Below are 24365 nucleotides of genomic sequence, written 5' to 3'. Positions count from 1 at the left end.
ACTGGGAATGGTGGAAGAGGGGCAATGCAAAAATTCTAGACGTTTCTTAGAGATAGAAAATGTATAAAAGTAATTTCAAGCATGGGGGTATATTGATGGATAAAAAAAGTCAGAATGTTTAAATTTTTAAAGGGAAACTTTCTAGTACTAGATGACCAAACCTATACATAAATTCTGAAAGCACTTTTAATAATTTGGTGTTCATAGGTTACTTTGCTCAACTCTTCCAAAGATACACATGTGATGAACATGTTCACATTTTTTAAAAAGCTCCCGTTCAGGCAAAAGTTAAAAGACAAACTCTGATTTCCAGAATGGAGGGGTAGGCCAAGAAAAGAGTCGATCTTTCCCAATCTGCTCACAAGTTTTAGATTCTTGTATATGTTTTATAGTGTGAAGACTACTGGTAGCAGTAGTAGTAGCAGGAAGGGGGAGGCAACAAAGCATTTACTTTTCCCTGCCCCTTGGAACAGAGGAAGTGGATTCATCTCACCGGCCACAGACTTAAAGATGTAATGCACTCCCGACTTCAAAGCTCCTGAGAAGCCCTCTGTTCTCTCTAGGGAAGGGCAGTGTCCTATGGATTACCTGTCACCCTTACAACTCCTGACACTTAGGGCCTTTGGGTGAGCTAGTATCTTTAATTTCTATCACAGAATCAGACAGCAGCCACTTACCTAGGACAGTCAGAGTTGCATTTGCAGAAATGCTTCCTGCACTGTTCTGAGCTGTGCAGCTATAAACCCCGATGTCCTCGATCTTCACATCCACGATAAAGAACACATCATCCTCAGGCATAACATGCATGCGTCTCTCCCTCGCGGCGGGGAAGTCTGTGCCCCCATCCTTTTGCCAGGCTATCTGCGGGGCTGGATGTCCCAGGGCAGCGCACTCCAAGCGTGCCATGGCCCCAGCACGGATGGTAAGGTCCATGGGGGTCTTGGTGAAGGAAGGGAGCACTGAAATCAGAGAAAGAATGTGGGCATTAGCACTATAGAGTTTTAGAGGTTCATTTTCATTTTTTTTTTTAATATATACTTACAAATGCCCCTGCCATAGGTCAGGCTGGGGTTATTTCTGATTGCAAGACAAGGAATCTGAAGTTGAGATGAAGAGATCCCCTCAAGGTTACACACAGGTACAGAAATGATGAAGTCAGGCAGAGACACAGGTCACCTCCTATACGGACTGAAGGTCTTTCTCCTATTTTCCAGTTACTTTTTAGTTTCCTCAGTAATTATCTGTGAGATCTTGGGCAAATCAATTAATCTCTCTGTACCCTGACCACTCACTTCATCATCTTCTTTTTTTTAAGTCCCTCCTGGCTCTAACATTCTATGACTTTAGATCTGTGTTTTGTCCTACAATTTTAAACTCAAAATTGTTCTATGCATCAGGCCTCAACAATCATTTATAGAATGAATGCATTAATGAATCATATACAAAAATCTTCTACCATGGAAGGTACAAATGATTAGATAATAGAGTGGTGAGGTTCCTGTCATAAAAAAATGTATTCGGGTCACACAGAGCAAACAATTACATATTTAATTTATTAACAGCAGCTAATACTTATTGCATTTGGTGAGTGTTCACTGTATTCCAGGCTAAGTCCTTTACACCAATTATTTTATCTAATTATCATATCTCTGTAAGGTAGGTACTATTGTTCCTAATAGAAAGATGTGGAAATGGAGGCACATGAAAGTTAAGTAACTTGGTAAGAGTCACACAGCTATAAGCCGGAGTGGCAGGAATCAAACCCAGATCTCTGAATTAAAGGTGGTGTGCTGGAACGCCTCACGGCCTCCCACATCCGACTCATATGTTGTGAACTCCCAAAGAGCACAACCCACGGGTGGCTCATCTCTGTGCTACCCTCCATGATGGGGTCCTAAACGCAATAACTGCTCATGCAGATACCAAGAATCTTAGTTTTGTGGAGTGAGAGGTAGAGAAAGGAAGGGTGAGGTGGGGAGCTGTGAACAGAAGATAGGGTTAGGAATAAGAGAAAGAGAGAAAACCAAATCTAAAAGGTGTCTTTAAATGCAAATGGAAAAGTTAGATCACATACTGTTTACTGTAAGCTTGGCTTTGACAGAGTAGGATGAACCGAAGTGATTGGAGATGACACACTGGTATTTCCCTTCACTGGTAAATTCCACGTTGCGGAGCCGGAGAATGGTGGTGTACTCCATCACCTCGCCCCCTTGGGCCCGCAGGTGTGCATAGTTTTCCATTTCGGCATCATGCAGTAGTTCATTGTCTTTTTTCCAAGCAAAAGTCATTGGGGAGTCACTGCTGCTGGCGGCTGAGCAGATAAAACTCAAATTGGAACCTTTTATTGCCGACTGTGTTTCTGGCTGGACAGTGATCTGGGGCTTAGGAAAATCATCTGTTCAAGATGGAGAGGAGGAAACAGGACAATTTTAAGGCCTAGGAGTCCAAACGCTACTCAGTTTTTAATACCAAGAAACTCAAAACAAGTGAGGGCTTAGGTTTTACCCTTTGTGTATGTTTCATAGATGGACTAACAGTCCTCATGTTGAAATGATGGCCTGGGAGAGTGTTTATATTCCAAAATAATAGTCTCATCTCAGTTAATGATTGATAAATAGGTGTCAGTCTCTATTTGAAGTGAACAAATTAGTTTAAAGTTTATCCTAGGCCCCTTATGGTTTTTTTTTTTTGACAGAGAGAGAGATAGCGAGAGCAGGAACACAAGCAGGGGGAGTGGGAGAGGGAGAAGCAGGCTTCCTGCCAAGCAGGGAGCCCGATGTGGGACTCGATCCCAGGACGCTGGGATCATGACCTGAGCCGAAGGCAGACGCTTAACGACTGAGCCACCCAGGCGCCCCGCCCTTATGCTTTTTTAAATATAAATACAAGAAGAAATCAGCTAAGAAACTTTTAGGCTCATGGATCATCCTTAAACGTTACTGGTAGGAACTGCAGTTTTTCCCATGTTATCCACAAATAAGCAGCAGCAAAACTGAGAAATCAGTATCACTAAAGATAGCAATTAATACCCCATTTACCAAAAACAGAACCCATATTAAAGAGCAGTAATTTTTAGATAGAGTTGAAACAAATAATCCTCAGCAAAAGAAAAACCATCTCTCAAACTCCCTGTTGAGACCCTGGCTTCAGCATGGGATTGAGGGTGGACCATCAATCAGGCCGCTGTACTCCACTGTCAGAGCCGCATGATAATTAGAGCTGGGCAACTCTTTCATTCCTAACGGTTATTTTTAGTTCTCTGTGACTTTTTGGAGAAGTTACCTTTTTTGAACTGCACTTTCTTGGAGATGGTCTAAACCCAGAAGGAAAGAGCTTAGATCTACCAAAATGTATTATCTGAGTGCTCTGGAAGAAGGACACGCGCGTGTGTGTGTGTGTGTGTGTGTGCGCGTGTGCGTGTGCGGAGAGGCTTTGGGAATGCTCTGGGAACTCCAATGCTGCTCACTTCCAATACCATGTTGTCATCAAGATGGTTTCTTCTTCTGTATGATTATTCTAGAATTCTCATCTGATAAATCAATGTTTAGATTCACAATGGAGGGACTGAAAGAAAAATCTAAAGACACCATATACACGTCCCCAAATAATAGAGAGTTCTTATCTTGGGACTAGAGAACTGCGAAATAAGCACCATGGGAAAGGCATGGCTCAGGCCCTTCTAGACGAATGCCAAAGCTTATTTAGATCCAAAAGCTACATCAGACATTTTATTTCCAGAAACTGTTGGCACTGTTTAATGCCGCAACCTAAAAAAAAACGTATTTTTCTTGTACTTGACTAAACAATCGTAGGCAAAGAAGTTTCAAATAAATTTTTAAAGGCCAATGTAAAATGGGGTTCTGTAGTATCTTAACACACATGCTAAAATTTAAGCTAACTTTGATTTTGTGTTCTATGTGCACATTTATTTTTACAAAGGTCTCCATGGCAGTGAATAGTAAACAGCAGTGTAGTGTAGTCCACAGAAGTCTGCAGCAGGAAGAGGAGAACCTGGGGTTTTGATCCGGATCTGCTGACTAGCTACGTGAGGTTTGAGATTTCTAGCGCTGAGATTCTTAGACGCTAAAACAATGGACCTTACGCTGACTGATAATAAATTCAAACTTTCTATTACATGTAATATTTTAACCACTAGGAGCAAAATTTTTAGCAGCCTGTAAATCACGAGCTGATAATTCCCCCCCCTGTACCCCAACACGCAGCATTGACGTGGGTTAGGTTCAGCGTCTCCACAAGCCAGTCACTTCCCACTTCACAGACGCAGATGCTGAGATTTAGGGAGGAGGGGGGGTTCTGACTGCCCATCAGTTCTCCCAAGATCTAAGGCCCTCGTTCCACCCAATCCCCCTGATGTCCAAACAAAGACATTTAAGGAAACTCTTTCTCATCTGTAACATTAAAATCATCAGCACACTATAGATCCATTTCCATCTACCTCAGCAGATATAAAAGCTTCATTAAGAGAACATAAGCTTATTCAAGACCATTTGTTGGAGGGGAAAAAAGAAGAATGAAGGCAGAGGCAACAGTTACAACTCACCACACACAAAGCCATCTGGGCTAACAGCAAAAATACTTCTTCCTTTTAGCAGCTGAGGATGGGCGCAACTGGCATTTACAAAGCTCTGAAAGTTGTTTTCCGCCACCCACTGTGGGAGCCATTTTAGTTGGCAATCGCACAAAAGGCTTGATGTATTTAAATGCCTGAGGAGAGTAATTACGTTCAATTTGTTTTATATGAAATGCAGATTCTACGAGTAAACTAACTCAAGTAAATATTAACAAAGCAATGGATGTGGAAACCAAATACACACACCCCATGCAATAAATATTCTCTAGTCCATCTTAAAATGTATGAAATATTAGCACCATGTTGTTGTTCTTACTGACCTACTGAGGGAGAAGTGCTGATATATTGAAAACACCTCACTCCTGAAGGCTTGCTATCATGATCAGGTCCCACAAATTTAAATTGCAAATTCGTAACAGAAACAAAAAAACTTCTCAACAAAAGAAACAAATCACCAACTCCCTTTGCTTTCTGGTATAAAAATTAAGTAACGCTAAGAACGCGCTAGATACATTTTACAGACACGTGATCTAGGCTGACATGCCCCCTCCCCCGCCCCCCCGCCGACAGCTTCCCTGACACCATGTTTCATTTGAAACTCTTGGAAAGAAAAGGAAAGCTTACAATTGCTGAAGTTTCTTCATTTGTGAAAATGCATTGCCTTGTAATGACATGATTGCGTTGTCACTCAGATCTCTGAAAACAACCAAATTGAATACATTAGAGGGAATCACTGCCTGCCTCAGGCAAAAGCTGGGCCCACACTGCCCACCCCATTCACCAAACTACTCCATGTGCTGAAATGCACCAACTGGGCAACTCCAGAAGAACCCATTAGGAACCTTGGATCAAAGAACACGAATATTTGTACCAGAGGCAGGTTCTGTTATAGTAAAAAAGATTTGCTTTATATCATCATGTCCAGGTTATTTGACTCATGAGGGCCTACTAAGCTGTTCTGCTGTATTTTTTTTTATAGTTTTATGGTTTGTTCTGCTGTATTATTTTATTGCGTTTCTCAATATTCAAATTAGTAACCAATAGTAACTTTTAAATACACAAGTAAAATTTCTCATAGTTATGCTTTTTAAAAAACCCATCATGTATAAAATACTTTCTATGACATGCACTGCGTTAAATGATTTACATTTACGTAGTATTACATTTATTCCTCATAGCAACCCAAAAGAATATGGTTTTACTACCTTGTTCACCATGAAAGGGGAAGATGTGAACTCAATTATTTTCCATTTCAAAACCTATGCTCTTGGTCAGTAACCCATTCCGCCACACACAACTCACTAGTAGAGACAGTAAGGCATTCAGACAAGATGTACTTGCTTTTAAAACACACTTTGGGCAGGACATTTATAAAACCAGAGAATATTCTAGGCTGAATTTATTTTTAACTAGTGCTTACAAGCAGTTTGAATTAAAGCACTCTCCACAATGATTACTACTCTGTTTTTCTTTATGGGGTCAGAGTATACATAAAGGATTCTGAATGAGATGAAGGTCAACAGAGGACAAAGGTACCAAACATGGGCAGAGAAAGAGGCTGGGAGAGTCAAGACAGTTTAAAAAACTGCAGCAGAGGTTAATACTCCACTGATCCACTAATTCCACTTTCCCAGAAATGAAATGGGTCAGAGGACAAACCCTTTGGCTAGTTTCCCTTTGAAAATAATTTGTTTCAAGAAGTCCAGCAACACTGGTCCGCCCTTCCAAATTCTGCTTTGCAGAACCATCTGACTCCAGCCTGAATTGCTTCTGTCAGCGTGGCTAGCAATCCAAATCTCCCTCAAACTAATAAATGAGTCAGAAGACAACAAGGTGGTCACAGACAATGGCAAAATCGTCTCTCTCAAACACAGTGCAAATGTGGGTTTGCCCAAATGTGTTCCGAACTTCTTTTGTCCAAGTTGATATTAAAACTTTTGGCTATAAACATTCCCTACTAGAGTGGAGATCTTTTACATCAATTTTTACTTTTTCTGTACAAGTGGAAATATTCCCATGGTTGTAAGAAGCTGGTTGGTTCAGCGCTCGTGCAGGTTTTGACTCCTATCAAGGCTGGCTAGCTTGCCCTCCTAGTGGCTGGAAATATCTGCGTTCCCTAAATGTCATTTCAAAAACATGTGAGGGGGTGGCGCAGAGACTGTGAAGACAAGAGCTAGTGTGGCACAAGGACACGGACAGCAGAGGCAGCCCTGGTGTGAGTCCTGCCTCGGGCAACTGCGAGCCGATGCGCTGGTAGCAAAACCGAACAAGAGAAAGAACAAAGGTAGGAAAACAGGTTTTATGTTTTATAATTAAACAACAGCAATGACAAACTAATAAAAGTCTCAAAGTAGTGTCACTACCCTCCTAATGTCACTCCTAAGGACCGTGGGAAATTGCTTTTTTAATCTTTAAAATGAAAGTCACCATCTTAACTGTTCAACAGAATCAATGGATATACTCAAAACCTCCACTTCTTAAAAATAAAGGTAACAGGAGCTACTGGATAATTTTCTCATGAGGATTAAATGAGACTATATATATAAATACCTGGCATAATGCCTGATGTATAGTAAGTGCACAATAAATGGTAGGTTTTTGAAAATTACATATATCACTACTTAAGAAAAATAACTGAAAGAAAACCCAATAATGTATAGTGATGTCCTCAAATGCAGAGGAAAATGTATACCTATATACCTTCATATAGATATAGGTACGTAGATAAACTGGTAGAGGATAAGCAGATGTGTAAATATACTTTATGGTACAGAGAGAATGCCAACAAAATTAGATTCTAGTTTATCTTTCATGACAGATAAATAGGTAACCATCTTAGACTCCTTTAGGGTAACTAAATTCCAGTCACTCACAGATGTTCTAATGCGTCCAAACCGGTAAAGGCTTTTTTGGTAATAGATCGAATCCGGTTTCCCTGGAGTATTCTGAGGGGGGAAAAAAAAAGTTACAATGGAATAGTTAAAGCCCCATTTGGGGGTGGAATTCTCATGAAAAGAATCTCTTTTAAAATCAATGTGGGGAAAAAAAAATCATTGTGAACAATTCTATTTTCTTCAATTAAATGATATACCCTGTACAAACGTATTCATGCCACCTATTTCAGTAACATAGTTCAGCATGGTCTCAAAGCATTCAAGAGAGAACCGGCAAATATAGGTATTCAATAAGTTACTCCGGCGGTTAAATTAAAGACGTGATTTTCAAAGTCTTCTTAGGAAGAGGTAGAAACTTCCTTCCAGGTAAATGGTCTCAGAACTATAATTAGTAAAACAGACAATAGTGGAGGTCTTCTTACGCTCCCTGCCCATGGATAGTTTCATCACCCATGGAAGTTTAGGGCTATATGGAACTCGACTTGAAAACTTCGGACACAGGGTCCGGCCACCGACAGGGCCACTGTAAGGCGAACAGAAGCAGGTTTCTGCCTGTACTGCCTGGAGCCTACAGCAGTGTTACCAGTGGGCACTGGGGCTCACCACTTACAGATTCTGTGAGCAGAACGCAACACTGAAAGTTCCAAAATGGTGAGATCAGGAGTGTCCTTCCATACAACGATAATCCCAAGATTCTAAGCACTTGAAACAATTTAAAATTCTGGGCTGGATATTAAAATAAGTCACAGCTCACCAAAGTGTTGGAGAAAACCGCCATACCAAGGAAGAAAAGCTAATTAATACCCATCCTGTATAACAACACTCATCTGGGGAGATGACCAAGGGAAGCGACCAGATTCAGCCTCTAGTTCTAAACTCTCTCAAATCTCATCCTGCAGAATGGACTTCAACAGGTGTAGGTCAGACAGGGAGGCAACCATGAAGCAAATCCTACTCACAGCCGCCTCAGTTTGTCAAGCCCAGAGAAAGCACCGTTCATGTCTTCAATAGTCCAGGAAATTTCATTGTTCTTCAGATCCCTAATTATAAGAAGAAATGTTACCGAAACTGGTACCAGGCACTTAACAAAAGATATAAGCACTCTCCTTAGAGAGATGCTCAGAAAGCTAATATTGCCACCCAGGAGGCATGTAATTTGTAATAAATTCCTCATAATCCCCCACGTCATCTCCACCCCTTTCAAAACAATAGAAAACACTTTCCCTCTCCCAACACTAAGTTTTTGTCCAAAATCAGGACAGTTGATTCAGTCCTATTAATTCCTCTATCAAGATGACTAAATTCTGAAAGACCTGAACAATCTGAAAAATACATTAAACTTTAAAACCACCGCTCCAACCACACAAGTAGGAGCTGGCCAAAGCACACAGCATGTCTTTCAATTATGTAATGCTTCAAATAGTGAACAGAGCAAAAGTTTCTGACAGTGCAAAAACAAAAAAGCCCATTGCACAACATTAAAATGAACATTTCAGAGATTCTTCAAAGGTCAATTAATCCAACTCTGCCTTCTTCCTCTTAGGACAGAGATCAAGTCTGGATATGATAAACAGGCATCTTCCTTTGCTGCCCTTTGTATATCTTTTATGTTCTGGGTACTTTTCTAATCTGCATTTTTATAAAGAAAAATCAGTGGATTTAAAATTGTTTCCCTTTTGAGCAGTTACCAACTTCCTGGAGATCCTGAGAAGGCTAAGTGTAATCACCAAACCAATCTGATCATTGTCCTTTTTAATCCCTCTAAGAAACACATATGGATGAAATGGACTGATTTTAATCAAACTGATCTGGGAAAGATTAAGACACTACTTTCTGAGTCTATACATATTTCCTTCACAACAAAGGAAATCTGCTTGGAGAAAAGTGGGCACATTTAGGAACCAATTAGGTTCATGTATGGAGAACAAAATGTGTACTTACAAAGTCTTTAAACTGGAAAGCCCCCGGAAGGCACAATCAGCAATGTAGCTGACTTTGTTATTCCCAATGTGCAGTGTATTTAGTAAGCTTAGGCCCAGGAAGCTTGAATCATCCAACCTCGATAAGTGATTGAAAGTTAGGTCCCTGTAAAAAAAAAACAAAAAACAAAAACAAATAATAGCCTTTATTTTCCAATTCAACACAATGATTTGTTTTCAAACAACAGGTAATATATGTAACCACAATAATCCTTATTTTAACACTCTGCCTTCTTAATAATACTCAGGTAAACATTATTTCTAATCCTAGTAATTAAAAAAAATTCTCTTTATTTGAAAATAGCCCATCACTGATTTAGACCATGTGCCCTAGAACTCAAACAACACAGTTGGCTTCAACTTATCACAACAAAAATATGACTAGGTTGCATGTGAAAAAAGCTGTCACCCTGGAAACTTTGTTATGAAAATTTCACAGATCAGTGGTAAGAAGCTCATGTTCTGGCATGATCCCTGCTCTCGAACCTGAGGAGAATAAAAGGCAACTCACAGCTCACTGAGTTTCTGGCAGAACTCCCAGGCATCAGGGCTGATCCTGTTGATGGCATTTTGGCTGAGATGAAGTTCCTGCAGCATCAGCAAGCCGTAAAGCCAGCCTTTGGTAATCTCTGTTAAGTTGTTATGGTCCAGCTGCCTACATTTACAATAAGAGTCAAAAGCAGGATCAAAAGTTCATTATCTAGTCTCTTCAAAGGAGACATATGATTACAACCTATTACATATTCCTATTGTTACAAGATGTTTAGCTTTTGTTATATAAAGACATCAGCAAAAAATACAACAGGCTTATAAATTCTCAGTCATGTTACCTGAAACAAAACTGAGTATTAAATTATAAGATTGTAAATTATGAGATTTTAACATAGGATTTCATAGCACTCCACAATCATACTACCGAAGTAGGAACTGTGATAAGCCACACTTACAAGATCTCCATGTTGCTCAGCCCCCAAAAAGCTCCATCCATAAGTTTTGTTACTCCATTTCTTTGCATTTTCAGAGACTTCAGAGCACCGAGCCCTTGGAATGTGAGCCCATCTACGTTTTTAATCTTGTTCCGGTTCAGTTCACTGCATTGGATAGAATAGTTAAACAGCTTATACGACAAAATTCTGGAGGTGGTAATAAAATGTGACATTACTACAATATAGTTAAACTAGCCTGTATTAAATTACACAGAAGGTTTTAAATTTCTAAACATTTTTATTGAGAAGAATTCGGATTTATTAGCAGGGAGTGAATTTCCTCCTGAAATGTGTGATATATTTTTGGAATAGTGAAATATTGAAACTAGACTACGCCTTAATTTCTAAAACGCTTATCAACTCAGTGTATTTGTTTTTAGATTATCCAGAGTGAGTAGACTGAATATTATGTTAAAACATGAAGTCTATTCAGAGGCAGGGCTTATTCTGCTTACAAAAGTTGGTTACTCTCTTTCACGGTTCTTTTTCTGTTTAATGCTTTCTCTTCAAGGCAGTCATTTTCAACCTTGGTTGCACACTGAAATCACCTGAAGAGTTTTAAAAATTACCGAAGCCTGGATCTTACCCCCAGAGATTCTAATATAATTGGTCTAGGGTGTGGCCTGGACATTGGGATTTTTTTATATTTTTATTTTTTAATTTTTTTAAAGAAAGATTTTATTTATTTATTTGACAGAGAGAGAGATAGCGAGAGCAGGAACACAAGCAGGGGGAGTGGGAGAGGGAGAAGCAGGCTCCCTGCTGAGCCAGGAGCCCGATGCAGGGCTCGATCCCAGGACCCTGGGATCATGACCTGAGCCGAAGGCAGACGCTTAACCGAATGAGCCACCCAGGCGCCCACACTGGGATTTTTAAAAGCTCCCCAGTGCCTATAATGTGAAGCCAAGTTTGAAAACCACTATATTGTAGGAGCCTGTTCACAGATCGTTCCACCACCATTAACGAGACAGCTCTTTGCAGCCACTTAAGCTATAGAGCCTCCTGGAGTTGTCGGTATTATTTTCATAAACCACAGCTGTTGGGCGTCACCATGATTTCGCCAGTGCCACAATGATGCCTTTGTATGGAGATCGTTCAGTGACGACACTGTTCCTTCCTTCAGTAACAATCGAACCTGCCCTGTCAGGCAGGAGTTTGCACTAGGTGACTGTGAAAGCTCTTTCCGATTCAGAAATTCGGCCACTCTAGTTCTCGAAGGGAAGAGAGCCACAGCCTTGCTTCTAAACTCCTTCGGTCACGTTGTGGATTTTAGGCAACAGACACCAAGGGTTCAGAGGAGATGAAGAAACACTGTCTAAGAGGATATCTTACTTACAGGTGTTGCAGTTGGGGCAGTTTAAACATCTTGGGTGGGATAGCTGAGATTCGGTTCCTGTTCAGTTTCAACACCAGGAGTGTGTTGGCCAGATTGTCAAAATACCCAGGTTCCATTAAAGTGACTCGGTTGCTGTTGAGATACCTGTTAAAAGTTTGAAGATGAGCTTCTCCTTCTGGCTCTTTGGAAAGTTAAAACACATATACTCTCTGTATTATAATCTCCAGAGAACCTAACCATCATTTGTATGAACGGACACTTAAAAATTAAGTCTTTGGGTCCTTTTGGACCAACGTTGACTACGATTCACACATACTGCTAAAGAAAGAGTGACTGGAATATTTGAAAGGTATAAAAATTTGTTACAGATGCTTATCCAATTTTTATAAAATTCACTTATTAATGAAACAAAGAGTGGTTTAATTTTTTAAAGAAGCACTTTTAATTCCACATAGTTTTTCTAATAAAGGATGCCTAATTTTTTGTAATCCGAAAGTGCAACAACAGAATAAAGACTGTGGTTATTTGGGTTTATAGCAAATTACATGTCAATAAGAAAGTTACGTTGCTGATACACCAGCAGTTAAAAAAAAAAGGCAGATTTTGTTACATCTTAAAGTTGATTTTTTATTATTATGACATGGTATTTTCATCATAGGTGAGTATTTTTGTTAAAGACTTGACTTACAGATATTTGAGTTGTAGAGGCGGAAGGGGAGTTTTAAGCTCTGTAATGTTATTGCTGCTCAGGTCCAAAGTTTCGAGGGATTGAAATTGTTTCAGATGTTCAGGTAATATTTCAACAATTCTGTTTCCAGCTCTGGAATTTAAGGATAGCACAGGTGACAGGGTTAATAATAATACAACAATCTGAAAGGTGAGAAATATTTTCTATTCCTAATCTGTTCTTCAGAAATATGGAAAACTACAGTTCTAAAACTGTACTTTTAAAAGTTAAACAGCAATTCTTATGTCACTTTAATTTCACCTTAAATAGTAAATCATCATATTAGAAGGTATGAAAGCACTCCTATATAAATCTGGGTGCGTTTAACAGCCATGGCTATCCAAACGCTAAGCACCTAAAGACTGTCTGATTTTTATCTTTTTTTTTGGTTACCAGTCCATCTTCCTTATTATTTTATTAAATGGCATATAAATTGACTAACACTGAGTTGGCATTCCAGGCACTGATGTGTTAGTTCCCTATTCTTTTTCTTGATTCCTAAGCTATTTCTAATTCTTCTCCTGAACAGTACCCATACGACAGGTACCAATGAACTTAAAATACTCATCAGATTGGTTTTTTCTTTTTTTTAAGCCATGCTAGAGAGCTCTCTTTTTCTTCAAGAAATAGCAAGTTTCAAGGTATTGCCATAGTCTTCGAAAACAGTGGATATGCTCCAGGGCTTTGAATATTATAAAGGTTATTACGTAAAAGCACACCAGTCTAAATAATCTCTATTTAATTAGATTAATAGTTTGACATTAACAGTCTTAAACACCAGACCATGATGACCAATATGGTAGCCACATGTAGCACTTTAAATTAAAATTAAAGGTTAAAATTCAGTTCCTTAATCACAGTAGCCAAATTTCAGGTTCTCAACACCCACATGTGCTTGGTGGCTGTCAAATGGGTCAGTGCACATACAGAACATTTCATCACTGAAAGTTCCACTGGTGAGCCCTATACTACACCACAGATGAAAAACAAAACAAAACAAAAGAGGCCAAGTCAAATCTCTTAAAAGGTCAACAGTACAACAGCTTTCAAGGGGAAATTCAACACTAAATGACAATCTTGCTAGAAAACAGGAATCAAACTGATGCGCAAGCCATCTTATTTGTCATATTAGATCAGGGAGCCTGGACTTTTTTTTTTTAAAGATTTTATTTATTTTTGACAGAGAGAGAGAGCACAAGCAGGGGGAACAGCAGAGAGAGCGGGAGAAGCAGACTCCCTGCTGGAACAGGGAGCCCGATGCGGGGCTCGATCCCAGGACCCTGAGATTATGACCTGAGCCGAAGGCAGACGCTTAACCATCTGAGCCACCCAGGCGCCCCTGGACTTTTTAGACCATCATTTGGCAGGGGAAAACAACATGTCAACGTAGGAAGGCCAGGATGAAAACAAACTCCACTTACAAAGAAGGTCTCTTTACAACCCACGGAACAATGAAAGAATCTGAAGGCTCTAGGCAGAACTCTATACATGATATGTCACACACTGCTATTTTTATACATAGTCTATGTGTAAGCCTCATTTAATGGGAAAACTTAGGAAATACATCTCATGTGTGTATCTTTCTACCAATACCGTATTTCTATAGTGCTTTGAGAGTTTCATTATAACACATAGGCCTCTCACCATCTCAGAAGGTCCTTGAGTTCAGAGTACCTTCTCTGCCATACTCTGAGCTCCTCTGAAGTAGGGGGATAGGTCTCTACCCCTCTGTCCTGGACTGCGCATGAAACCTAAGAACGTTGAGAACATCTCAAATGTCAAGCTGAGGCTAAGCATTGTTCATACAGTATGCCATTTAATCACAGAAATGTTTCTCTAGTAGAGATATTATAGATAATTGTAAAATTAGGAAACCAGAGCTTTTAACCTATGAGGCCATACTGGTCCCAAAGCAATTGCTGAAGGCTAGTTTCATAGAATACACTGTCAAACATATTTTGGCAATTAAGTTCTTATGTGGAGATGCACCCCCAGAAAGGGCCACAACTTCTCACCCTTGCAGAAATGCTGAACTTCTGGTTTCAAACTAATGTGGGAATCAACACTGGCTCATGGAGCCATCACCATGCCAACACTAAGGATGCCCTGGAAACAGGGTCTCCCCAGTCTTGCTTGCACCCCAGGAAGACAACCCAGGGGTGTGCATATGTTTGCCATCCACCAGAGAAGAAGACCAACTTCCTGAATACGTGCCAATGTCAGGTGCTGATTTCCCCACAGGAAAGAACAATAAGGGGAGAAAACAAGTTGGACCTTTTCTATTTAAACAACAACAAACAAAACTTCTCAAAACATTGTTAAAATCCTCCATATGTTACTTTTAAGGACTGCAGGGACTCATGTGTTTTGATTCAGGTCATCAGGGAATCTAACTCTTCACTCTGAAGTTATCCTATACAAGGCAACAGGCATAGGTGATAGATCTTAAAAGCTGAATTTGTCTGTGATTACAGTAAGGTTAAAAAAAAAAGGGGGGGGGTAACAGTCCTATTTACAAGTAACAAGTATCAAGCCCCTTAGTCTCCCATAAAGTCTTACAGACTTTGTTTAGAGTCAAGTCAGCCATGACCTCTGATTTTGACCATTTCCCACATCTGGATTTGCCAGTGTATAAACTCCTTGATCTAGTTGTGAGGTACAGGGGAATGCAAGTGAGACAATTAGTCAATTTCTAGATCCCGGAGATGGATTTAGTCCAAGAGACAAGCCACAGGGCCTTAGGGTCAGGGTGTGTGGGTTAAACAAAACCACACTTTAGGGGACAAAAATGTTCTCTTAAACACATAACCCAAATGTTTGCATTACCAGGATGTCCTCCCACAAACAGCAGAGTAACCCTGAAATGCTCCCCTCTCTCCAACGCCGCCCCCACCCTCCCCCCCGTCCCTAGTCACTGCCTCCCATCAAACTCTGCATCTGGTTTTGGCTCCCCGGGCTGTCTGAGGCTAGGACAGCCACACTTAACATTTAACAACACAAAGAAAGGGCTCAGCTATAGATTTTTGCAATAAATGGAACAAACTGGTTTTTTGTGGGAGGGAGAGGGAGACCCACAGGTGTCTATCACGTTGGTCAAATAAGGCTACGAGTTAGATAACAGGCCATACAATCTTTGGTTTATGTGTTCATTTGTTTATTAAGTAATTATAAACAAGGTATTAAAACTGCCAATTACTTGAGTGATGAATAAAATTTTCCTTGCAGTTAAAGTATGCTCCAGCCAAAGCCAGCAATTTCCTGAACTGCACACTTCCTAAATTGCAGTGTGAAAGTGCTCAGTTACAGATGGAGCGTGCACAGTGCCCTCTTTGTCAGCCCTGCTTCCTCGCACAAAAATCCCTTACAACTGCCAGGATAATAGTCCCTGTATCACAGAATTTTAACTCTGTGCTAATGGAACTGAATTAAATCCAAATACCAGCTTCATATTAGCTCTCAGACTAACTGAGAAATAACCACCTGATATGTCCCAGTTTAAACAAAACAAACTTGCTCTATATCATGCAAGAGTTTTTAAAAAAGGAGACAACTCCATTAAAACTAGATTGAAAAATCTTTTTAATCACCTAAAACCCTCACAATAAACATAATTCTAATAGAGTTGGTCATGAATAGCCGCTTCTAAAAGACAAAGATTCAATTCAACTCCAGCTTTAATTTTTCTCCAAATATGGATAAATGCCAAAACTGATGAACACACTGAAAGCACTGCGGTTAATTAATATTTTTGGCAGGATGTGCAATGCTTTAAGAAAACAAACAAACTGTGTGAATACCTTTTTCCATGACTTCATGTGGAAGTACCATCTTTCCATTGTTCAAAAATCACAGTATGTAAGTCGTGTAAGTATTGGAAGGCATTGCAACCTTGTGCAAATCCACCTCAAAAGGACAGCGAACATTTTGGTCATCTGTGTCTGTTGACAGTACAAGGTGTTCCAGGGTCAAATCATTGCCGAGGTCAAGTAGAATTAGTCCCTTGTGGACACACAGACAGCTGGGGGCTTGGTCTGTGGGAGCACAGACGGTTCCCTCAGGCATCCAAGAGGCCACAGGAAAAACAGGAGTCCCAGGCAGTTCACTCAGCCTTCGCTTCTCAGGCTCAACCATAACGGTTTCACTTTGCTGCTAATTTCCCCTTTCAACCCACTTTGCCAGATACCTTTAAAAGGCAGAGCCAAACAGAGCCTGCCATTTTCTTACAGTGGTATTTGCTCGGAGAGTGCTGGAGATCTAATGAAGAACAAGATGGATACGGTCCCTGACCTCACGGAGCTTACGTTCTAGCAGGGAGAAGAGGCCAGCAGATGGAAGTGGTCACCACGGCGATAAGCGCCATGCTAAGGCGGCAGTGGAAGAAAGAACAGCCTCCCAAAAAAGTGGTGGGAGGGGTCAGCAAAACTTCCCATGGCAAGGAGACAGGCTAGTGTTCCAAGCAGAAGCAAGTGTGTGGAAGGGAAGGCTCCCCTTTGAGGAAATGGAAGAAGGCCTTGATGGCTGGAGTAGAGAGTTCATGGGTGAAGACTGGGGAGAGATGAAGTCCAAGAGTGAGGTAGCTGAGAGGAGAGGAATGTAGGTCAGTGGGACCCTGTAAACCTCGCAGACATTGGGCCTTTATCTTGGGGGGGCAGGGCAGATTTCAGATATGAGGTGACAATATCAGACACGCATTTTAGAAAGTGCACTCTGGCAGTAGTGGGTAGAAACACTGGTGGGGGACAGGCATGACCAGGTGCAGGAGCACCACCAGCAGGTGCAGAGGACCAATGACAGTATGCTGGGATAACAATGACCTTCTGCCTAGCGATCCACTTTGGGGGTGAAGCACCACTCTGCATCTGGTTCCCCAGAGCACAGGCTGTGCTTTTCTCGCTGCTTGACACAGAGGCTCAGGTTTCCAGCTCTGCAGCCTCTGGACACTGGAACCCAGTTCGGCACTACTAGAGTTCCCATCCACTCTCAATTACTGCTTCTGTGTGTGTTGCTGACGTGGAAGGCCTTCTAAAGCATGCAGTGCAGACTGGGATCCCAGCTGGCTCAGGTGTGAGATGCTACTGACCATTTTAATGTCTGTCGTCACTGGGAAAATGGACAAGTGTGTTATTCCCATATATAAGATTGTGCTCATTTGTTCTGATCCTCTGAACGCCTGCACTGAATGTAAACCCAGACTAAATTATAACAGTAAAATAAAAGTTATGAGGTTAGTGACATGATCACTTGGTAAGATGATGATTGGTTTTACTTTCTGACTCACTCCTATCTCCACAAAGCCTAAGAGTCTCCAAAGAATTTCATGGACCCTTAAGTGGATATAAACGGTGTCAGTTTACTTCCAGAGTCTAAAAGGAGAATGGAATATTCTTTGTGAGAAACCAGAATACCGGGTTTTTCACATCGGAATTCCTGAACCAATTAAACTGCAGCCTCTTGATGAATAAGAAATATCTGTCAATAGTTTCAACTGTCTCCTACCTATTATAGATGTTAACAGGCAGCTTAAAGCTTTGCCACTGTGATGTGTGAAGAAAGACGTGTAATCTTAGCTATGTAAGAGAAGGTTATGTGCATGTGGCAATGACCTTTTAGAGAAGGTGTACACAGTGAGAAACCATTTTTTATATGTTGCAATGCCCTCTCTTCTTAGAATGCATCACTCTAGCCACACCCCTTGAGTCCAATTCAGTCAGTGGAGCTAACAAATGGCTGAAGCTGTGGTCATTCTACACAGCCATAGAGAAAGCATATTAACTGTATTGACTGGGACAGTCAGCTTGGCCCCAAGGAAATACTGATTTCTATATACAACCTGCAAGCAAACACGTTAGCACCCATTTATAAAAGAATTACAAGTTGTTAAAGGAAACACTACATTTTTGCAAATACATTAAAAAAAAAAAAAAGGTCACTTACATTTCCAACAATAACTTCTTCGTCCCCCAACAAAATGCTTCCTTGAAAACCACCTTGGCTGGAATAACTAACACCCAATAATGTTAGGCTTCTTTTAACAGACAGACTTGGCAAGCAAAAGAACCTCTCCCATGCAGATAAAAATAAACTGTCTCTGCTCATCTTTTTTCTAAAAAGATAATTGAGAAGTTTCATTAAAAGAACACATGTTCAGACTGGTCCACTGGCACTGTGGCATCAAAGAGTAAAGCCAACTGAGGGAACTTTTGCAAGGAGAAAGATTCTTGATTAAGAACTAATGATACTAAGCAGCAAATGGGCCACTGTAAGGAGCAAAGAGTCCGTTCCTTCAGCTAAAAGCCAGGTCAACATAAAATATAATTGCCCTTTGGATCAAGAACATGAGTAAAGATGGCCATAATATTTTAATACAGATACCCTACAACCATCAGGGCCATATTTATGTGCCAATTATAATACATGTTAAAATGAAAAAAGCAAGAGGGGTCAAAAGCCCATTTTCACCACGTAGAAAACAACACTTTTGGATCCCCAAGTGTGAATTCAATTTAGTTCTTTATGTAAACAGAAATTTAAGGGTGAATCCCTTAAAATTTAAGATGCTAATGAAGCAGCAAAAAAAGAAATTAAGAAAACAATCCCATTTACAATTGCACCAGAAATAATAAAATACCTAGGAATAAATTAACCAAAGAGTTGAAAGAACTATACTCTGAAAATCATAAAACACTGACGAAAGAAATTGAAGACAACACAAAGACATGGAAAGAAATTCTCAGCTCATGGACTGGAAAAACAAATGTTGTTAAAATATCTATACTATTGGTTTAATATTACCCTTCTGAAAATACCAACAGCATTTTTCACAGAACTAGAGCAAACAATCCTAAAATTTATATGGAACTACAAAGACCCTGAATAGCCAAAGCAATCTTAAAAAAGGAAAACAAAACTAGAGGTATCACAATCCCAGAGTTCAAGATATACTACAAAGCTATAGTCATCAAAACAGTGTGGTACTGGCCCAAAAACAGACACATAGATCAATGGAACCGAACAGAAAGCCCAGAAATAAGCCCCAATTATATGGTCAATTAATCTTCAAAAAAGGAGGTAAGTATAAGCAATAGGAAAAAGACAGTCTCTTCAACAAATGGTGTTGGGAAAACTGGACAGATGACATGCAAAAGGATGAAACTGGACCACTTTCTTATACCATACACAAAAATAAATTCAAAATGGATTAAAGATCTAAATGAGAGACCTGAAACCATAAAAATCCTAGAACACAGGCAGTAATTCTCTGACACCGACCACAGCAACATCTATATGGGTCTCCTGAGGCAAGGGAAGTAGCAGCAAAAATAAACTATTGGGACTACATGAAAAATAAAAGGCTTCTGCACAGGGGAGGAAACAACGCAATTAAAAGACAACCTACTGAATGGGAGAAGGTATTCGCAAACAACATATCTGATAAAGGATTAGTATCCAAAATATATTAACAACTTATATAACTCAACATCCAAAAACCAAATGATCCAATTAAAAAATGAGCAGAAGACATGAACAGACATTTCTCCAAAGAAGACATCCAGATGGCCGACACATGAAAAGATGCTCAACATCACTGATCATCAGGAAATGCAAATCAAAACTACAACGAGTTACCATCTCACACCTGTCACAATGGCTAAAATCAGAAACACAAGAAACAAGTGCTGGTGAGGATAAGGAGAAAAAGGAACCCTTGTGCACTGCTGGTGGGAATGCACACTAGGCAGCCACTATGGAAAACAGTATGGAGGTTCCAAAAAAAGCTAAAAATAGAGCTACCCTACAATCCAGTAATTAATCGTACTACTGGATATTTACCCAAAGAATATGTAAACACTAATTCAAAGGGATACACACACTCCTGTTTATTGCAGCATTATTTACTATAGCCAAACTACGGAAGCAGCCCAAATGTCCATTGATAGATGGATAATGGTGTGTATACACACACACACACACACACACACACAGGAATATTACTCAGCCATAAAAAAGAATGAAATTTTGCCATTTGCAACGACATGGATGGAGCTAGAGAGTATTATGCTAAGGGAAATAAGTCAGTCAGAGAAAGACAAATACCATAATTTAACTCATATGTGGAATTTAAGAAATAAAACAAACGAGCAAAGGAAAAAAAGAAAGAGACACAAACCAAGAAACAGATTTGTAACTACACAGAACAAACTGCTGGTTACCAGAGGGGGGTGGGTGGGGGAAGGGTAAGTAGGTGATGGGGATTAAAAGGACACTTATCTTGATGTGTATTGGGTAATATGGAACTGCTGAATCACTAAATTGTACACATGAAACTAATATAACACTGTGCTAACTACGCTGGAATTAAAATGAAAAATAAGAAAAGAAGAGGAAGCTGCTAGTGGGTGCGGCTGTGTCTGATTGTGGCCTTGTGCTAGGCATGGACAGCGGTGGGCGTAATCAAGAGCAAATGTCACAGAACTACATGCCTAGCCAGCTCGTCTATTCCACGAATCAGGATCTCAAACCTCTCGATGTACTAAAATGATGGTCTAGGAGCAACCAGAGAAATTAAGTTGGGATAAGGCAGTGTTTTGAATTTTCAATCAGTCATTTTTAAAAGGTCTAAGTGAAAGCAATTCTTATGAAAATGACAATAGACCTGGGGAGCTTGGCTGAGCACAGCTCAACAGGAGCCAATAATACAACACGGTCCTTCAAGGCTAACATAATTTTAAGCTTCATTAATGTCTAGTATTCTGGTGAACAGGCATGGTCCCACCACGTTTTTTTAAATTTAAATTCAATTTAGTTAACATATAGTGTATTATTAGTTTCAGGGGCAGAATTCAGTGATTCATCAGTTGCATGTAACACCCAGTACTCATTATATCAACTGCCCTCCTTAATGCCCATCACCCAGTTACCCCATCCCTCCATCCCCCTCCCCTCCAGCAACCTTCAGTTTGTTCTTTATCATTAAGAGTCTTTTATGGTTTACCTCCCTCTGTTTTTATCTTATTTTATTTTTCCTTCCCTTCCCCTCCCCGTTCATCTGTTTTGTTTCTTAAATTCCACATATGAGTGAAATCATACGGTATTTGTCTTTCTCTGACTTATTTCGCTTAGCATATCTTGTTTGGGTACCATATTTTACACTGCCATGCTAGATGAAATGTATATGGGAGGACCTTAAGAGTCTAGACCTGCATTGTTCAGGACAATAGCCACTGGCCATGTGTAGCTACTTAAATTTAAATGAAATACAATTAAAAACGGAATTCTTCAGTACACTAGCCACATTTCAAGTGTTCGATATCCATGTGTCTAATAGCTACCACAGCGAACAGCACAGATATAGAACATTTCCATCGCTGCAGAAAGGGCCACTACGTAACACTGGTCTAGACTGAGTATCATATAGGAAAGGGTAATATTTGAGCCAGGAAAAAGAGAAGGCTTTAAGAAAACCATGTATTTTAAGACTTACAGGTATTAATTTGCAGAAAATAGAACCAAGTTGTTCTCTCCAACACAGCGAACTAAGACAAGAGGTGAAGGTGGGGCAAGAGTTCAGCTTAACAAAAAGTCCTACTAATTAGGACTATTCACAGTGGAACGGTTTGTCACCAAGAAGTAAGCTTTTGTCCCTGAAAGTGCTCAAAGGAAGGCTGGATAACCTCTTTTTTCCAGAGATCTCTCCATAGGGAGAAATGTCCTTTCCCATTCTAAGCTACCAGGATTGCATGCAGATACTCAAAACCACCACCAACAAAAAAATTGGTTTTGGCCAGTTATACAATCTACCAAACCATTTCTAATTCCTCTCATCCTTTAGTTGATACTTAAATGGGGATGATGGTGAGGAACTGAAAGCAAAAAAGACAGGAGGAGGAGAATAAGAAAAAGAGGGATTTATACAATTGACTACATTTCCTGATTTTGTAAACATCCACTCATCTTTAAAGAGTACTGTTTCTATTCCTAGGCCAGTGCCTTGTTCAGGATTACATGGCAATTAGTGATTAACTTCAAAAAGCATCTTATTTTTTTTTTCTAAAAAAGAAATGCTCGTTTTGATTCTATTCCAATGTTTGTTTTGAAATAAAAACATTTAAAATTGCTCATGCACAGTAAAACTGACAGTCCAAGAATGTACACCATGTTCATCTTGTGCTGTAGGGCACTTGCAGCATGAATATTACCTTGATATTTCATTTTGCCTTCTGCCTCGTTCTAGAGGCTGCTCTATTTGCCAGCTAAAGCTTCACAGGGAGGAAGGGAGACTGTCAGGCAGGTGATTTTAGAAAGGAAGCGCTTATACTTTTAACTGCCTTTCCTCTCATGTTTTGAATTTACTACTTAAGCAACTTTCAGCCAAGGAAAGAAGCGGTGGTACTGGTTAGCAGCCTGTTTCATTGTTTTGGTCTCTCTTCCCAACTAGAGCCCAGAGCCTCTCATCTATGGAAGATGGCAGAGATACTAAAATGAGGACGAGGAGGAGGAAAAGGAACTAGGCCAGGGGAGAGACATGTTGACTCTTGCTAGCCCTATCACGAAAAGCAACTGGCTGTAACTTTATTGTTTTGTCTGTCTTGGCAGCACAAGCCTTGCTCAGCACAGAAACGTCTCCGGCAGAAGTTGCACCAAATACTTCAAAGCAGCAATCAAAATGGCTAGCATGACATTGAGGGGAGAGATGAGAAAATAGTGCAGGTTCAGGATAAACACTGGTAATACAGGAGACTTTGTGGCAAGCTATGCTGGAAAGTCAAGTTCAAGGGAGTGGGGGTCAAGTTTATGGGCTCCGAGAACCGCCACTGAACAAAGTTGTCTGCTGGTTCACTATGTCGTATCTAACAATGTTGTTACCTTGGAAAAAGCAAGTTTTAGTAATGAAAACGATTTTAAGTGCATGTGGAGAGGCATGAACAAAAAGGTTAGCTGAACAGTTTTCTACAATTAACTATATATAGTATTAATTGGGACTGGGCCACCCAGTCATTCATTCAATAACCATGCACTCCCTCCCAGGTGCCAGACACTGAGCTACATGCTAGAGTTGCAGTGGGGATGAAAACACACATGCGCTCAGCTTTTAGGAAGTTTCATTCTGGTGGGGGAAATGGACATTAAAGAATCACAAATATATAACTGACAAATGCCACTGTGTGTATAATAATGTGGACACTGTACATAAGGGTGATAGGAAAATGTGTCAGGTGACACGAAGTCTGGCTAGCAAACGCTGCACAAGGGTAAGTACTGTAGGCAGAGAGAAAAGTCTGTAACGGGACCTGACACAGAGCAAGCCGACACACTGCTAGAAGTGAGAAATGAGTCTAGAGGAGGCTCAGTGGGAAGAGGATTCAGATCATCCAGAGCATTGTAGGTCTTGTCAAGAATTCTGCTCTTAACCTAAGAGCCACAACAGGATCACAAATTTATGTTTCAAATCTAAATTGAGAATTCATACACCTAGCAAACTTGTATTGTGGGGACTAGTTTATGATTAATTGTGAAGATAAACGTAGAGAGTAAAGAATACATCTCTGTGTATAGTAAACACTTTTATGTGCAAATCACGTATAAACACTTTAAAATCCAATAAGAGAATACAACTTATCATATTACGATGCTTATGTGTTTATTTTGTAAGACTTGAGCTTTAGGAGCTTATTTCCATTAGACACAATAACGTCTGGTTTGTTTATACTGTGAAGGCTGCAGCCCTCTGATGCAATGTCCTTTAAACACAAAGACGCTAGTCCATTCATCCACATCAGCAGCGCATACATTTGGGAATGAATTTTTTAGTTAAGGGGGTCAAATTCTATGGGATCCTCTACACCCACAAATGG

The 24365-nt window shown here is 40.1% G+C and overlaps 1 protein-coding gene across 1 annotated transcript in view; it reads right to left on the bottom strand.

Moving 5' to 3' along the window:
• Nucleotides 1-24365, bottom strand: part of LRIG3 (leucine rich repeats and immunoglobulin like domains 3) — a 44240-nt gene that overhangs the window by 5760 nt on the left and 14115 nt on the right. Inside the window, exons 4-14 of the mRNA XM_035002256.1 lie at nt 12475-12606; nt 11787-11930; nt 10412-10555; nt 9976-10119; nt 9427-9570; nt 8445-8525; nt 7465-7536; nt 5216-5287; nt 4562-4725; nt 2075-2395; nt 678-959 (exon numbers count right to left, since the gene is read on the bottom strand). Coding sequence (XP_034858147.1) covers nt 678-959; nt 2075-2395; nt 4562-4725; nt 5216-5287; nt 7465-7536; nt 8445-8525; nt 9427-9570; nt 9976-10119; nt 10412-10555; nt 11787-11930; nt 12475-12606 — 1700 coding nt within the window. The remainder of the gene's footprint in view (nt 1-677; nt 960-2074; nt 2396-4561; nt 4726-5215; nt 5288-7464; nt 7537-8444; nt 8526-9426; nt 9571-9975; nt 10120-10411; nt 10556-11786; nt 11931-12474; nt 12607-24365) is intronic.

Source organism: Mirounga leonina, unplaced genomic scaffold (genome assembly GCF_011800145.1).
Source record: "Mirounga leonina isolate KUSES-001 unplaced genomic scaffold, KU_Mleo_1.0 Mir_126, whole genome shotgun sequence".
Lineage (NCBI taxonomy): Eukaryota > Metazoa > Chordata > Mammalia > Carnivora > Phocidae > Mirounga > Mirounga leonina.
Note: the sequence above shows the minus strand (reverse complement) of the source record. Positions and strands in the feature narration are given on the sequence as shown.